This window comes from Athene noctua, chromosome 8 (genome assembly GCF_965140245.1).
Source record: "Athene noctua chromosome 8, bAthNoc1.hap1.1, whole genome shotgun sequence".
NCBI classification, from domain to species: Eukaryota; Metazoa; Chordata; class Aves; order Strigiformes; family Strigidae; genus Athene; species Athene noctua.
In genome coordinates this window covers 13,037,628-13,055,942 of record NC_134044.1, presented here as the reverse complement: position 1 = coordinate 13,055,942, position 18,315 = coordinate 13,037,628, and the positions used below count along the sequence as shown (strand labels likewise).

Sequence of the window (18,315 nt, the reverse complement as noted above, 5' to 3'; positions counted from 1 at the left end):
GCAGCATAGTGTTAACAGGTAAACCCACCAGGATCAAAGCAAAACTAGATCGCTACCATGGGCCTGTGGTAGTTCCAGAGGAACTGGTACGTACAAGTCTCCCAAGTGGTTCTTGCCTCTGCAAAAAGCCCCCATCCCCCTAATTATTATTTTAAGACATCTTAAAATATTACAGGAAGACATCAATAGTAGGGAGTAATTTTCAGACATTTATCTTCTCTGCAGGCTTAGTGTGTACCTTCACCGATACCCAGACAGTCCAGTGGCCACTGGAACTGCGTCAGTCTTGGACCACAAGCAAACCCCACCCGCTGCTCCCAGCCTGGGCTGTACCCCATAAAAACACAAACCCAGTGGGTGTCTCTCCCATGAAGCCAGGCAATACCCCAGTACTCCCTGAGGCAGGAGGGCTGAATGCCTCCCACATCCTGAGAAGTCTGGAGGCTGTAGGAAAGTCAAAACATGTCAAACAAGCCCTGCTGCTGCTGCAAGGCCAGCAGTTCCCAATCAGCAGTGGATGCTGTTGTTCTTTAGACACTATATGTTGCAACAGCTGCTGGTAGCCTCCTAACAGGCTCTTTAGCATGGGTCTAAAACCAGATTGCTCCCAATCAACCACCTCTCCTTATGTAACCATGATGAGGGAGGCTGAAGATCACAGCCACTTCCGTGCTTTTCCCTAGGGCCTGCGATGACACTCACCACCATCAATGAGGATCACTTAGACTGGGAGCGCCCGCGAGTGTGGTGTGGTGGGTGCAGGGCAGGGGAGGAGGTATCTTCTAGTTAACAGCCCCCTCACCACCAGGTGCAACATCTACGGTGATGCATCAAACAGTCCAGCACTTGGCCTTTCTCCTCCTCAGGGCAGCCTCTCTCCTCCAGAGCAGCCCCATGAGAAGCCTGGTCTCTACCAGAGGCTGAGTGGTTGTGTTAATCCCAAAGGGCCTTTCCTCTCCCTGAAGCACACAGTGCAGAGCCCACACGCGCAGGGCCCTGCTCACTCCGGGTGCAGCCGAGGCTCACTGTGGGCAGGTTAGGCAGAGCCCTCTGTCAGTCACTGCCCGAGGGGCGTCCAGTCGGTAAGTCCCTGCACGCCACCAGGCAGCCCATCTAAAACACACGGGCACCGGAGCACCTTAGGCCTATTATCTAAAAAATAAGTTCCTTAGTTTAATATTTTACTACTCCCCTTGGCTTTCCAGCACTGTCCAGTTGTGTTTATTTTCCTAGCAGGACTCCTGTGTACTTTTTATAAAGATTATAAGCAGTGTCACGAGGGTGCCCTACTTTTGACAGTTTCCTAACATCACTATTTTCACTGTAAAGAAAAATGCATCAAAAATCACTTTCAGCAACACACTTTACTACCTTTTTTGGTGCCAATTTTTAAAAACCTATTTCTGATTACCCACCTGTGCAGAAGATTTTTCATGTTGTCATGATTCACTATCAAATAGAAGATTTTTATAAAATTCTTTGGGCAGAATGTCCTACTTACACTGGACCGCAGTTTACACCATATGACCATACATATGTATCTGGATATCACCATGGAATACATACACTGGAAAACCTAGAGCTATCATGTGTTTAAGGCCATCTGGACACAAAAAAAGGAAACACGCTGAAACAGCAGAGAGCAACCCCTTACTCTGGCTCCTACCTGCACCTGCAATGATTCCTTACGTTTCCGCACCACCTTCTATTTAATTCAGACGAGTTAAGGTACAGTAACACCCGTGCGGTGCTTTTCCCCGTATTTTTATACTCCGATTATGTAACCGTGCTGCTTGCATAACCGCACGGCCGGTAAATGTAGGATTGTCTAAGGATCAACACAGAATGGCAACTGCCAGCCCGTCACCGAGCGTCGCCCCAGCCGCCCCGCTCGGATGCGGGGTGAGGTGGGCGCCGTGGGTGTCGGAGCGACACCAGCCCGCCCGTTGCAGCCTGGCCGGGAACGCTTCGCCTGAAATCCTGCTGGCGTTCCCGGCGTGAGGCAGTGTCACCCAAGCACCAGGTCTCAGGCCGCCTCGCCGAAGCGCACACGGCAGAAACCCACCCGGCTGCCAGATGTCCCCTGCCTGGGGGCACTCCCCAGCTGCCTCCCGCCTGCGGGGCATCCCCCGGCCCTGCGGGGTCACCCTCCCCTTCCTCGGGGCTCCCGGCCGGCTTCTGCCGCCCCACGCGCTGGCGCAGCCGCGGCGCCGGGCCGGGCCGGGCAGCAGCACCCGCGGACAGCCGGGGCCGCCGCCCGCTTTGTGCTCTTCACGCCGAAAGGCCGCCGCGGGAAGGGCCCCGCACCAAGCGGCGTGGGTCTGCACGCGTGTCCCCCCGCCAGCTGTCCCCACCGCCGCGCCCCGGCACTGCCGCCGGCCGGGAGGGGCCCCGCGGGCTCTGCGCCCCCGGGCCCGGCCGCACACGGCGCCGCGGGGCGGCTCGGCCGGGGCGGCCGCGGGGCTCCCCCGGGCCCGGCCCCCCGCGCTGCGGCCGCATCAATCATTCACGGCGGGTCGGGTGTCCAGCGCCTCCCTCCCCGGGAAACCCTACCCGCGGCGGCGGGGGCGTCTCTCCCCGCTCCCCGGGAGCGCTGGATGCGCCGCCGGTTTCCAGTTACCGCGATGCCGGGCGGCGGGGCGGGAGGAGCCGCGGCGGTGCCGCCACTGCCACTGCTGCAATGAGTGATGCTGCCGGGGGCGGCGGCGGGGGAGGAGAAGCAGCGCAGAGCCACCGCGGCTCCTCCGCCGGCGGCTGCGGGAGCAGCGGCTCTACCTCGCCCGGGCGGCGGCGGCGGACGGCGGGGCCCGGGGCCGGAGGGGGCAGCAGCATGCCGGCGGGCGAGGGGGACAAGGAGGAGGCGGCGCCGCCTCCTCGCCCTGCCGCCCTGCTGCGGTGGGACGAGGTGCCCGAGGACTTCGTGGAGTGCTTCATCCTCTCGGGCTACCGGCGGCTGCACTGCTCGGCGCAGGAGTGCCTGGCCTCGGTGCTGCAGCCCACCAACGAGACCCTCAACTTCTGGACCCACTTCATCCCGCTGCTGCTCTTCCTCAGCCGCTTCGGGCGGCTGCTGCTGCTGCGGGGCGCCGGGGACGTGCCCTTCCACCACCCGGCCCTGCTGCCCCTCTGGTGCTACGCCTCGGGGGTGCTGCTCACCTTCGCCATGAGCTGCACGGCCCACCTCTTCAGCTGCCTCTCCCCGCGCCTCCGCGCCGCCTTCTTCTACCTGGACTACGCCTCCATCAGCTACTACGGCTTTGCTAGCACCGTGGCCTACTCCTACTACCTGCTGCCTGGGTTGAGCCTGCTGGACGCCAGTGCCATGAGCCGCTACGTGCAGCAGCGGCTGGGCTGGCAGCTGGACTGCAGCCTGCCCATCGCGGCCTACCGCGCCCTGGTGCTGCCCGTGGCCCTGGCGCTGGCCGTGGGCTGCACGGCCGCCTGCTGCCGCAGCCGCGCTGCCTGCTGCGCCTACCCCTTCGCCGTGCGCACCTTCGTCTTCGCCATGCCGCTGAGCATGGCCTGCCCCATCATGCTGGAGAGCCTCCTCTTCGACCTCCACACCCGCAACCCCACTCTCTTCGTCTACTTCTACCGGCGCTACTGCTGGCTGCTGGTGGCCGCCTTCTTCAACGTCAGCAAAATCCCTGAGCGGATCCAACCGGGGCTCTTTGACATCGTGGGACACAGCCACCAGCTTTTCCACATCTTCACCTTCCTCAGCATCTATGACCAAGTGCACTACGTGGAGGACGGCCTGACCGAGTTCCTCAAGGCACCCCTGGCCGCCCCCACCTACCTGGGCACTGTGGGGTATATGCTGCTCCTGACGCTCTGCCTGGCCGTGGTTGTCAGGAGGTTCCTCAACGTCACAGACCTCTGCAAGCAGGACTAGCTGGGCCGGCAACCCTTGGGACAGCAACCACCATAGCAGGGACCCTTGGGCTGGAGACCCTCGGGCTGACGGCCTTCAGACTGGTGACCCTCAGACCGGCCCCACCGCGTCCTGAACATGCTGTGAAACCTGGGGGAAACACACCTGTGGAAGAGCCAGGTCCCTTGCGTAGAGGGTTGTCGGAGAAAACGGCCTTGGCAGAACTGCTCGTGCTCTTTAAACTACTAGGTTACCAGGGGAAGCAAGCAAACGCTTACTGGTATGTTGCTGCTTAGAGTATAAGCTGAAATAATTTAGCTCTGCTACTAGGAAGAATGCATGAACTGTGAATGCCACTTACTAATTTCATAACAAATAGGTTTAAACTAGCTCTGTATATGCATATATATTTATATATCTAGCTATATATTTATTAGCTACATATATATGTGTATATATATATACACCTGAAGACACTTGTGCAATGATTACTCATAGACTTTTAATCAACTCCTGTGTGAAATTTCCTAGCAGATTATGCACTGACATTTATCTTCCTCTGTGATACTGTAACAGGCCTTTGCAGCCGCATACTGGATTTTAAATGCAAACAAATTGATAGCTATCTAGAGTTTTTAAGGTCTTGCTGCCTTCACAGCCTGGGAACAATAGATTTAACAGCGAGAGGAAGAACAGCTGTGAATTATTACAGAATTACCAGTTGATGGAGAGACTTTAATTAGACAGGCAGTAAGTGGTTGGTGTAGCCACTCGGATACTAAAATAAAATAGAGGGATATGTAAAATAACTGAACCAGAAGGAGGTCAAACTAGTTGGGGGGGGGGACGGGGGGAGAAGAAGGGCTCTGCATAATGGCATGGCTCTTCCCCAGCACGTTCGGAACATCTGTTGTGTTAAGGGGGTTGCTAAGGGGCCCCTTTATCTTCCCTGGTAAATCACCCCCAAATCAGCCCTTTAGAGTCAAAGTCAGATGCCAGACTTTCTATAAGCTCCTGCCAACCTCGGTGGGAGTTCTGTGGATGTAAAGAGAGTAACTGGTGCGTGAGATCTCATTCTGGATCTTTTAAAGAATTACATGGAAATGGTTTCTTCTGCTTTTTAATTAGAGCACTCTGTCAGATTTACCATCCTTAGTTGAAGAATAAGGTACTGCTGAATCTGAGTTCAGGACCTAAAATCTGTCTCTACAAGTACTGGATACTGGCACTTTCTCACCATTCCCCACCTTTTCCTGTCTTGTCTAGTTGTGGCTGCAGCTGGGTATTTTGAAGTCCTCTTTCAGAAGCTTTGGGGGAGTTCAAAGCCAAGAGTTACATTTTCCAAAGCAGTATCTTTTCACAGCAACCCAGGTATTATCATTCTCACACAACAAACGGCTAACTACAGATGGAATTTCCTTTCTATATAAAGAAACATTTTTGTAAAATACATGCAGGTCTTAGACAGATGCATTTTGATTTTGTCCAACAGAACAAGTAACAAATATGCAATGATATTAGATAGGGGGATTACAACTTGAAGTTCAGGTGAGAAACTGCTTGTATATCCCATTTTCAAAAAGAAGGGTGATACTTCCTTAGGAAATGCTGGTGTCACACTGCACAATGGTGTAGTGTCTCTTTAACTCAGCCTCTTTGCCCCTGTTGTGGAAATACATTTCTGCTTGAGGCTTTTCCATTTTTATGGACATGGCATCCGGACCCCAAGAAAATGTTTTGAGTCCCATTGCATAGCCTTCTGCAAAACAAAGCCCCCTTTGTTCATAACAAGAATATAGGAAGGACTATAGCTAGGTATTATGAGGTCAAATCCTTAATGTGAGTCAGAATTGTCACAGAAACCAATAATTGATCTGTCCTGTACCAATGTCAGCTTTGTGAAAATTTCCCTATGAAAATACATAAGCTAAGAGAAAATTACACCCATTTCATTTTATCTTTTATCTCAACTCATTTGAACTATAATGGTTTGGATCTTTTAGATTCTCAGTGAATGATGAGAATGGCCTAACAAAAACATGTATTCTTTGCCAGTCACAATTCTGCTAGTATATAATTTGTGGTAGGGTCACATGTGGTCTCTTTAAGAGATTGGCTAGAATTTTCTGAAAGAGCAGTTTCCAAACTGTGGCCTCCTGAGCTATCACTGATGGGCCATAAAAAACAGCATGGCCCTGTATGGCTGTCTCTGTTCTGTATTCATTTGCCAATCTGCATTAAAAGAAAATGAAAACTACATGAAGTATTTTTAATTTTACATATTTTCATTAACTTTTGTCATAAATATGGCATTGCTTTATTCAGCTGCCAATAAAGCAGAATATTATCTTCACCACTGGGAGAGGAGGCTGGTTCACAGCACTGTTGTGCTTTGAAATGTGTTTTATATTGTGAAAACCCCCTGAAAACTCAGAAGAGAAAGCAAATAGATCAAAATCTGCAGCGATGCCATCCTATGAATTTCCACAACTGCAGAAAGAGTCCAAAATACTCGAGATGTGCAGTATTCAAGGTAAAATAACAGAGACGTAGTAGTTAGAGCCTAATGACTCATCCAAGTTTCAAAATTAATTATGTAGAAAGGGTTTGCTTGGGAGATGCCACTAGCATGTCCAACCAGCAATTAAAAACTAAGAAAGAAATCAAAAAGCTTGGGGACATCAAATCTCAGCAGTAGAAGACAGCTTAGAAACAAGCAACAGTAAAAGCCAAATGTAAAAAAAGGCTTTTAAAGCATACCATATAATGAATTATATTTGTGCTTGTCAGTCACAATGTAGAGGACATCTCAAGAGGCAATGTCAAAAAAGGCTGTTGCTAACTTGTAAAAATACATTTGATATTTGCAGTTAGGCCACACAGGGCCGTCTATATATATCTCAACGACAGATAACAGTAAAGGTTGGATTGCAACCAACTGCAATTTTACTGGAATCTTACTGCTGTTACAAGAGTTGCCTGTGAGCCCCAGTCATGCTGCAGATTTGGTACCTAGCTCTGATATTAAGAATATTGCTTCATTTAAAAGTTTCTATTGGCAAAATGTTGAGGCACTACATGGACCAGAGTACTTAGTGGAATCACTTGTGAATGCTGGTTGCAAAGTACTGCTCTCTGAGCCACTGTAAGCAGGCTGTATGAATCAGGAGTGAATGGGTATAGGGAGATGTGATTAGATTTTAAGAGTTCTAATTAATGTATGTCCGTTTGTTTAAAATGTGGCTACAAATTAAAAAGTTACAATAAGTGTGGAGAATATGTAGGGAAATGCTACCTGAGTATCGTGTTTATTCAGTGAAGGACATGCGTGTAGATAATTGCTCCATTTGCCATGTCCGATAGCCAATCTTTGTAAATATGGACAGAACAAAACTGAGTTAAAGAGGTTAAAAGTGGAACAAGATATGTGTAATTATAGTGTTTGATTTTGCTCATGTAGATGTGAATGTCAGCATTTGTGTGGCTTGTAAGGGAGTAGGGTGTCTTTTTGGTGTGAAAGCACACAGGGCTGAACATTCATAAGCATAATGAGAGCTCAGACAGGAGGTCTAGCCTGCAGATGCATAAGGACATCCTAGAAAACAAACTTTTTTTTTTTTTTGCATAAGTATCTGTCATAATGATTTTATTGCCTGGGTACCTGCTATAAGGTCTACACAGTGGACTCCATAGCTCATCTTTAAAATGTGTCAGAATGTGTTTGAGGATGGGGGACAAGGTGAGGACTGGAGTAGAAGGGGATGGCCTGAAAATGCCTATGTGTCTTTCCGTCTTTGGCCAACACTGACCTTCAGACTGATAGACCTGTGCCAGTGTGGACTGCCTGTTGATGGGACCAGTTCCCAGAGTGTTGGTGGCACAGACATCCCCCCACACCCCCCCTTACAATCAGCATGTGCCTAGAAATGCAGTCTACACATCGGCATATATTTAGTAAGCTTAGCTTCTGGGCACTTCCGAGTAACCTGTGAGCTTCAAGCTTATCTTTGTGTAGGACTGATATACCTGGTCTGTAGTAATTATCCTGTATTCTGTGGCAATACACTATTTCTTCTTCTGCAGTCTATTCATTTGAATGTCACTATCCAGGATATCTGTGTAGCTCTGAGCTGCTTCGTTAACAAGACTGGAGTCTGCAGTCTGGAAACAAAGGAAAAGGTTTCATCTGCATGCTGCACTTGTAGAAATCTAGCAATTAGAAGTAGGAACACATTGGTTTTTGCTAATATGATAGTTTTGCTTAGTTGTCCAAGTGTTGTGCTATTATTTATTTGCTGAATCCAGCTACTATGCTGGGTTTTTGTCAACAGTGCACCTGCAGAAAATGGCAGTATGAAAGTTTTACTTAAGTAAACTCTCTGAGGCAGCACATTCATAAAGTATTATTGCACTTAACTCAGTTGATTACCATCCACATGCCTTACAGAAGCAAATCATACCTGTAGTAAATGCCCAGATTATAGTTTTTCATTGCCTATGAGAGTAAAAATGACCAAGTGGCCAGTAACAAGCTGAGGAGTCACGCACTCCTGGGTTCTCATCCCTGCTTTGCCACTACCTGTTCTGTAATCTAGGGCAAGTTGTTTAAACTGTGTTCATTCTGAATGAATTTAATTCATGTAAATCACTGGAATTGTACCAGGGTTGAATCTGACCCTCTGTGTCTCAGTTTCCACATCTGTAAGATGGGGAGAATATACCTTACCTACCTCGCAGGGTTGCTCTGAAGACTAGCTAATGTTTGTAAAGCACTTAAAAATGCAAAGACCCTCCTAGGTGCTAAGAAGAAATATTACTGAACTCCGGCAGAGAGAATGTTATATTTTTCCGTAGCTCCTCATCTCATAGGGAGAGGAATGTGAAGGTTTCTAGATCATGAAATCTTGGGACAAACCCTCGTTGTTGCCATACTCCTGGGAGGTTCACATCCTGTGTCCTTTGGAGCTGATAGCAAATTTTCCCCTGGCTTCAGGCGAGGACAGTCAGGATTGAGCAGTAGTAAATAGGCTGACTGAATGCCTAAGGGTCAGGAGTAAAGAGAACACATACATGAGTTAAGTACTCTTCAGAAATTCTCACTGGTGACTTGTAGCGAGGGGCATTGTAACGATGACATGAGGCCTTGTTCATTCAGTCATGGATTGTATTCCAGTTACTGTGAAACAATGGAGCAAGATCTCCCATCAGTGAGATGTATAAGACTATGATTATGTCTCATTGCCATTGGGAATTTCAACCTACTTCAAGCTACTTCTTATCAGAGACCTTAAATAAATGAAGCTTTTAAACAAACATTTGTAATCATTTGGGAACATAACATTATATTGATCAGACAAACAACTTTCTCTTTTCCCCTCCCATTCCCCAAAACCAACAACACGGAGCCAATCCTATTCTTGAGTGAAAACTGAACTTAGATCTTCTTATCACATATGTGTACACTTCCTTGGCTGTGGAGCCCTGACTAATGATCCTGCTAATAGACTCTGCCCTTCTCCTGGAAGGACTGGTATAAACAGCACCACTGAGTAGAGGACAATGTTTTTAAGAGCTTTTCTAACTGGCAGCAGTAGTGGAGACAAAAAAAAAACACAAGAAAGGCATCAAAGGGTTTGAGGGGTTCATTAAGTCAAAGCCTCTACCATTAGAAATTCACCCTATCCAAGTATATTTCTAGCTTCTATTAGACACCTGTAAGTTAGGGCTACACAACCAACACCCAAGTTACAGCTGAGACTTTACCCTGTTCTCCTTAGGTGAGATGCAAGATGCTGACGAAGTGTCACACGCACTGAAAGACACAGACCTCCATTAAAGATGTTTAGTGTCTTGGAACTGGGTGTGAAATAAAGTTATATTATTTTCACAACTTTCTTAGACAGATGCTGCTTCATTCCACTGAATTCAGTAATAAATTAATGACCAAGACAAAGGAAGCAAGCTTTTGCTCAAAGATCCCTGTGCGGAAACATCACCAGCAGACTTCTGCTTTCAGGGCTGTTGCTTCCTGAGCCGTACTCAGAACATGAAGGATTCTGAAGTAGGGCTTCTCTATTTCATGTGAACGCCTTAGGATTTGTGGTTGTAGCTGCGGTTTAATAGTATGGAGAAACAATTTTTAGCAAGTCAATTCTGTCTGCTAGAGATTCAAGCACGCTTTAGTAAGAGGTATCACATTTAAGGGTCTGTGCATGCAATGAACAAAAAGTGTGAATTTTGTTTGGTTCTGTTGGGAGGGTTTGAAAATTTACTCTTTGTACACTTTTGGATGCTGACTACTGTATATGTAATGACTATGCATTTTTAGCAAAAAAAAAGGTGTGAGCTATAAATAAAGTTGATTCTGAGTACATTTTTGCAGAAATGCATTTATAAAGTTTTTTCATGGCTTAATAGAAATTACTGTGACACCTGCAGGATCAGAAATGTGTTGAATGTAGTTATCTTCAAATACAGATGTTAGCGTAAGTACAGAAACTTCCAATTCTTGTATAGTGGTGTTGATATTGCTGAAAACACTATACCACAGCAAAAGTATTGTTGCCACTTGATTGCCTTTTGTATTTTAAAGCAATAAAACAGCGTAATTGCCTTTTTTAGTTGTCCAGTATCTATGCTAACTAATTAATGATAGGCATCCCTGTTATAATAAAATTCATTAAAATGTATAAGGGGATCAGTGTTCAGCCTACAGTGCTCACTGAAAAATCATGAAATTGGTACCAACAGCTATGTCAAGAATCACAGCAAAATATTGACTGCAAAATGAAGAGGTCTATTTGGCATCAAATAAAGTCTCCCATTTGGCAGGCTAGGAATGTTCCAAGTGGCAGAATATTGTTTTCAGTCCAAGTTAGGCACAAAAAAACACTCAGTGAACTGCAATTACATAAAGTATCTGCCTTAAGCCTTCTGTGTCAAAATTCAGCAGGACATGATGTATGCCAGCATAATTGCAGGGAACCCCCAATACTGTTAAAAAGATGAACACAATGGAAAATTGTAGGATCTTCTAGTGGAAGTTTTCAGAATTCCTTAGAAAGTTCTAAAATTCTTGAGAGCTCCTGTTTGAAGAGATTGTACATCCTATTTGAAATATGGCAATGACTTCAAGGATTTGATGAGCCCAGCAAAAACATCCACTGTCACCTCACGAACAGATGCTTCAAAAGCCTACATCCTACAAATAAATACTTCAAAAGACTGCATCCTACTGTTAACATTTAAGGCCTTTCATAATGTTATCAGAAGGCTCTGGATCTGACTGCTGGACATGAACATGCTGGAGGAAAAACCTTACAAAACTGATGGAGGCAGTGATGATGGCAAAAACTGAGCAGAATGGAAAGCAACAAAAGTCACGGCTAGGACAGGTAATTTATTGAGGTCAGTGCCAGCCTTCAGCTGAGATGGCTCCATAGTTCTGATGATAACCAATTGGAAATCTGAAGGCAATCTACATTTTCTTAACATGACATCACTTCTCTCTGACAAATGGCCCTAAAAGTCAGGACAGTGTATTTGCGGAAGAACAAAGGGACATCTGATAGCAGCTTTAACCTTCAGATTTTATTCTCTCATTGTAGGATAATGTATGGTTAGTAGGATCTGTGAGTGGAGATGAAACTCATTAAAAATTAAAAAGCTGGTAAAAATGAAAAGCAAATCAGTATTAATGCTAAGGCTCAATCTTGGTTTCAGTAATGAGAGCCTCTGGGGCAGACACTACAGATGCACTCTTCTGCATCAGAAAGCCCTCTATTGCAAGGCAGATTTCTTATCAAGAGTAGCAGTACACTTCTATTTGTTGGTGGGGAGCTGGAAATACTTCCCTTGCCAGGGAGCACAGCCTTTGGGTATATGATACATGCTTTACAGAAGAATGACAACAATAATATCACACAGTCTTTTTGGAGAGTAAACAATTTTATAGAGTTCTCTAATTTGAGTCTCTCCTGCCCCCCAGATCTAATCCTTTTGTGTCCCTCCTGACTGATGAAATATGAAAATACGGTTTTCCTCCATTTTTGGTGTTAAGCATACCTCTCATCTGTTATCCTCTGTTTGCTAGGAAACATCTATTCTCTGTCACTCTCCTCTGTTGTCCCAGGGAGCTGGGCAATGCCACTTGTAAAAGAAGAAAAACATTGATTTTTTTCTTCTTTATATGCTGGGCTGTCTGCATCTGCAGTCCTGGGGCTATGGAATTCAATCACTGGCACACAGTTGTGTCCCAAAATCTCAGCTTTTCTTTTTAGCAGCACTTGGAAAGACAACTGTGAAATGTCAATGGGGTGGATAACAAGCAGAAATATCTGAAGCACTCAGAAATAATATAAATAATGAGTGAAAGGTGAACAGGTCCCTAGGACAGATTCTCTGATATCTTTGCACACACAGGCATTCTCTCTCACTATCCAAATTTAGTGGAGCTCATAAGCACATGCTTAGCTTTAATGTGAATATACGTTTATCTTTGTTCATTCGCGGGTGAACTTTTCCTTGTGTTTAAGTGTGCTATAGAAGCAGAGCCCTAATGAGCAGACAGTGCCAGGGAAATGCTGCCAGCAAGAGTCTGGCACAGCAAATTCTGCCATTCAGCCCAAAGACGGTGTCGTACCCTCAGACACCCAAGACTCACATTCTCTCATCTGCCTTAGTCCATTAAAATATTCTCCTTTCATACCATTGTCTGATAAATTTTAATATGAAACGAAGAGCAAAATACATATGTAAAAGCTAGAAATGCACCAACTTAGTCTAGTCATGAAATAAAACCGCACATTTTCCAACTGTAGCAATTACAATAACAAAACATTGTTTCTTGTAGTCTGGTAGAAATTCATAGCTTGGAGTAAACCAGTGTGGAACAGTAATCAGACTCACTGAGCACTATAAAATACATTCATTAGCCAACCTGGTTAAAAAGAATGTTTATTTCTGTATTATATAGACTCAAAGATTAAACACAGAAGCCAAATATTCTGTGCTGAATACGTTTGTCCCCAGCAACAGAGCATGTTCCTCCAAACTATAAGTATTCCACCCCAACAGAAGCATGCCGTATCCTTTCTTTTAAAGTTCAGATGTACTTTAGACAGTAAAAAAAATTTTGACTTAACTGATTTCAGTGAAATATAGGGAATTGAGGGTATACAAGAGTGGAAAACTTGCTCAAATGCAATATGCAGGTTGTATAATCAAGATCACGTAAAGTCATGGCTAACTCAGCTCTCTGCAGCTGTAACACCTCAAAGGGAGTATACAGCCTGTGTGTGTTAAGATCTGCTTCTGCTGAGATGAGCAATAATCCAAAGGATATAATGAATTGATATAATGAATGGAAAATAGTACATACCTCCATTACAGTGAAGCTGCAATGAGTATAATCCTGTATTCAAGACATAAGGCTGAATTACTTACACAGTAAATGTGTTCAGACAGCCACATTTATAAAAAGGTTGGTAGTGCCCTGCGTACTTTCGTTGAGGTCTCCAGCTGTTACCAACAAGACATTTCAGAAGTCTTCCCTATTAAAGGAAAAAAATGGTAAAATTAATCTCATTGAAAAGATTTGTTGATTTTGACTTTGCTGGCAGACTTGCTACATAGATTTGCACAAAGCTAATGAACCGGTGAACTTACAAATATTACCAAGTGAAGTAATCACTGCTTTCTCTTCTGAAAGTCGCAGTGACTTTCTCCAAGCAGAGTTACTGAAGACCCACGGTGAATCTGGCCATCTCACTTTTACAGCAGTTGTGTCTCAGAGTGCAAGTCCTCTGTGGAAAGTACTGGATGTTCACCTAGCAGGATCAAATGGAGTTTGTTGATGCTTTTAAATAACCCTAAGGAATGTTATCCATTAGCCAAACATGCACATATAGCTAACAAATATTTATGATTTTCAGGCTCTGGAAGTGTCATGATTTCTAGTTTCAGTGTCAGGGCAGAACTGCCAGTTATGCCCCAGACATGAATGACTTCCAGTTTATTATTCAACATTAAGCACTTTTTGTTCTAAAAGCCATTTCAGTCACCCAATATCTCATGAATGAAACAATCTACACCAGGCTGGTAAATGAAGTCTCTAAGGTGAAAACTTCCCATGTGTACTATAATAGATTAGAGGTAGTGAGGTTCCTTTCACGAGTGATTCATGAGCTAAACTCACAAACAAGCACCAGACTCAATTCTCTTCTCTTTGCATTTTGCCTGGAAGGCTGGAGAATAATTCTGGCTGGCAAATCTCTCTGACCCTACTTATTCCCTAATCACATCACTCCAGGACTGGCACAGAGGATGCAACAGGAATGCAGAGTGGTGCAGCACATCTCCTCTACGCTGCACTAGTCCATATGTGGCACAGAGCCCCTGATGATCCCACCGGGATTGCCCCCCCCACATGAGTCAAAGCAGCCTGAGAACCAGGCAATTACAGCTCTGCCTGCCTGCTGTGCCAAGCGAACCTCAGAATAAAGAGATTCAGACCTGCTGTTCGGAAGAAAGTTTTGCAACATTAGTCTGTGCCCAGCAGACCTGTGGAGGTCACTGAGGTCAACCAGCAGGAGTTTCCTAGACAAGGTTTGGTCTTACTCAGTTTTAAGAAAACAAGCCTCCATTTTCAAACTCAGCTATCGGTGCTCTGAAATCTCAGAGTTTGATTGAATCCTCATATTTCACCAGCCTGAAATGAAAAAAAGAAAACCAAACAAACAACAAAACCAAAATAAATTATTCACATATATTGAAAAATGTCAGCTAATTCCGATTTTTTTTATTTGCCCCAGTCTGCACAAACCTGAAGAGCAGCAGAGTCGTGTGCGTGAAGATCAAATGAAGTGTAGTGCAGCACAGTATCTATTTTAACACAAGCTGGCTGCAGTGATTTTTGGAAGCTGGCCGGCACGGTGGCAGGGCTGGCCTGGCGGCGAGGCCGGAGGCTCGGCAGCAGAGCCACCAGGAGGAGCGCGCTGATCGCTCCCGGGTGCGGGGCTGGCCATCCAGCAAGGCCGCTGGCAAGCTGCATGGCTCCAGCCAGAACACAGTTTTTCCATGGTAGCTGGCTGCTGTGTTTGTCATCTGCAGCGCACAGAGGGGAGCAGAGCAGTACTCAACAGGCTCACCTCCCTGTTTTCCCTGGATGATGCACAGCTGGTGAAAGTGCTGCCCTTGGTGGCTCCCTTCCACCACTGGGCACCTCTACTGCCCCCAGGGCTTATTTGGAAGGGATGCTCCATCCATATAACACTTTAAGGGAGAAGCTGGCACAGGGAGCCTGATAGTCTGGCAAAAGTAATGCCTTAGAGGCAGCTGCTTGCTGATACAATCCTGTATGAAAAGGAAAACTGTTTTGGAGGGGATGACGCTGCCCTCTTAGGCATGCCTGGAACTTAAACCAAGAGTGAGTCAGTCAGAGCAAGAGTATGCATCTTGCCATGTTGACATTTTATTTAAACATACTGACTAAAATAAATTCATTTCTTCTGTTTCCCTTGTCACATACATGCCACAGCAGATACAGATTAACATATCTATTAGACTTACGTATCAGTTTAAAACTAATATGTGCTAAACAAGCAAAGAAACAAAACAGGCAATAGGTCAAAAAAATTTCTGAAAATATCCCTTTGTGCAGAATTTCATCCTCCAGTGCCTGGAAGGCTGCAAGGTTGAGCATTTGAAAGTCATCAATTCAGAAATAGCTCCATCCTGGCCCAGAACCTTCTGTGAGGATTTCTCAGGATGAATTCAGAGCAGGAGAGCGGTACTGGCTCAGCTAAAGCCTGAGTTAGCCGTTAGGCACCCACTTGGCTGGCATGGTGCCATGTCTATCGTGCTACAGGCAACCTGTCGCCTACAGGATGTGAACGGCTTTTTATTCTGCCACTCAGTTTTCAGGCTGGTCCATGTTAGTACAGCCTGCCTACCATACTCCCAGGTAATGTCAAAAAATGCACATATATTTCATTCTACAGTTTTCAACACCTAAAGCATTAAAAAGTACTTTCGGAAACACTGCGGTCCTCTTTTTGGCTCTAACTTTAAAATGTCAATTAAAGGATAATAACAGTGCTATGATTTGATCCCTGCTTGCTACTTAACTAGCTTTTTACCCCTCCTTCCACTGCAGAGTATACATATTGTCCCCTGCTCATAGTTTCCCACTTGAGCAGGAGCTGTTGGGCTTGCTCTGCTGTTTGTAAAGCAGAGGTGACACTCATCCCTCCTGTTCAGTGACAGACACGGATACTAGCTCTTGGCTTGCTGTGACCTTTGAGCTCTCCTGGGAAGCTCCAATTAATTTTGGCCAGTGACACTTCACTCCCAGCCTGCAGCCAAAGATCACCTGGTCCCTCTGAGACAGCCATGCTTTCCTGTCCACTATTCATTCTTTGAGCAAGCCTGTTCTGGGCACAGGCACAAGCCAGAGCTGCCCTGGGGCCATCAGCTGATCTCCACAGCCCTTGTCAAAGCTGGGATGTGAGCAAGCTTGGTTCACTCCTTTCTCATTTAACACCAACATATGGGAAAGTTTTTTACAGTACCAGCTTCTGCGCGAGCTGCCCAATGACGCCTGCATCTTGTGCTGGCACAGCCATGCAAGTCAGCAGCCTCACTGCATGGATGCAGATCTAGCATCTCATCAAAGTGTTTCCAAATTCCTTTACTATGCTATTTTCTTCCTTTCAAAAAACTTTTCCCCAGCCATTTATTTCTTCACATGTTCTAACCCAGTAGGTCATTACCTACTCTTTACAAATTTGAGGCCTGAAGACATATTTCTTTGGTTCTGACTCCATCAGGGCAATCCAAGCTCTGACAACTGCGAAGTTCTCCAAGAAAAAACAAGGTGGAGCAGAGACCAAGACTGTCCGTGCTGTATACGTGGTGCTTCTCCTTGGGTCAGTGCCATACCAATGCCCTGCCTGAGTCTTGTCAACATTGTGTAGCTACATGTACTGCTGTCACGCAGATAGGACATACAGGTGACTTCCTAACTACCTGTGGCTTTTTGATAGTCTCTTCCTGTCTTATATTATTGGTTGTATTAGAACGACAGTACATCCCACCTGAGATATGGTCAAAATGCAGCAACATGCAATCATGCCTGTACATTCAGCTGAATCCAATAATAACATAATAATCAATTTATTCTGACATACCATTGAAAACCAAAGGTACATATTTCCTCACACAGTCTATAGGTAAAGCTTTTCTGGATGTTTCAGACACATTATATAAACTAAGTCTACATACAGCCTATCTACATACAATATATCCTTGAAAGTGAAATTGTAGACTCTGAAGAATTTGCTTTGGTAATAGCAAGATTTATTGTCTTTTCTCATCAGACTTTGTTCTTTGGGTATCAGTCATCATTTCTTTGTCAACAGATTTTGTGTATCTCAACATGACTGATTGACTTGCAAGTCTGATCAATGAGAATCAGGAGGTCTGACCATATTTTCCAGTAACAACTCTAGGGATTTACTCTCAACTAAGAGTGTGAGGAATGTTCTGCAGTATGAGCCCCATCTTTTATGCTCAATGTCAAACATAACAGGCTTCTAATAATAGTACTACCACAATCAGTCCATCTATTCCAGCCCTGGATCTGCCACAGGAAGCATCTCATTAGATTATAGCTAATGCAGTAAACAGTGACTCTTTATAGTGACACAGAAAGGTTTACATGTTGGGGAGTTTTCTCATCTACAATACTGTTCTGGAGGATTAAGCAGGGTGAGTTTCAGTGAAATATTTACAATTCTTCTTACACAAATTACCACAGCATACACTGAACTCTGGGGTTTTCATAAGGCACTTCATAAGTAGGAAGGACAACCATCTACAGGGTATACTGATGCTGTCTCAAATTTCAGACCTCACTGATAATTCTGCATTCAAAGCTTTTTATTTTATGATGAGAATATAATGAAAGAAATAGAAATGTAATGGGGAAATGTAACTCTCCCGTTATCCCTTAACTCAAAGAATTTTCTTGAAAGTTCCCACATTCTCTTAAATTACTTTCATGCATTTCAGTTGCTTTATGACTAGATGTTAACAAAATAAAATAAAATAGTTTTAAGCTGTTGCTCAGCTATGACTACAGCGGATAATATTCCTGACTAATTCTGTGGTCCAGCTGGCATTATGGTGCAATGTTCTCACCAATGCTCATTTGAATAGTTATCTTAAGCCTACACAGAATTCATGCACAGATTTATGGGAGGAAAAAAGAAGTGATGCAGAGGTGCCAGGCTTCATGGATCTCCAAGCTATATGCAAAACCTTCATCCCCCCATATCCTGCAGCTGCACAGCCACAGCTCTCAAAATATCCCAGCCTCATGCTTTCTGCTGTGCAGTCCCACCATCCCAGCCTTACATCCTCTACCACCAGGAGAGCAAGCT

The 18,315-nt window shown here is 45.2% G+C and overlaps 1 protein-coding gene across 2 annotated transcripts in view; it reads left to right on the top strand.

Annotated features, from left to right (window-relative positions):
- Positions 1-2,569: 2,569 nt before the first annotated feature.
- PAQR9 (progestin and adipoQ receptor family member 9) overlaps positions 2,570-18,315 on the top strand; it is a 38,303-nt gene continuing 22,557 nt past the window's right edge. The window contains exon 1 of one of the 2 annotated variants that reach the window (XR_012634027.1): positions 2,570-4,154. Coding sequence is in view for 1 of the 2 variants with exons in the window: in XM_074911696.1 (XP_074767797.1) it covers positions 2,681-3,895 (1,215 nt within the window). In the remaining variant the exon portion in view is untranslated. Of the gene's footprint in view, positions 10,488-18,315 lie in introns of those variants that run through there. The other variant, XM_074911696.1, reaches the window with a different exon arrangement.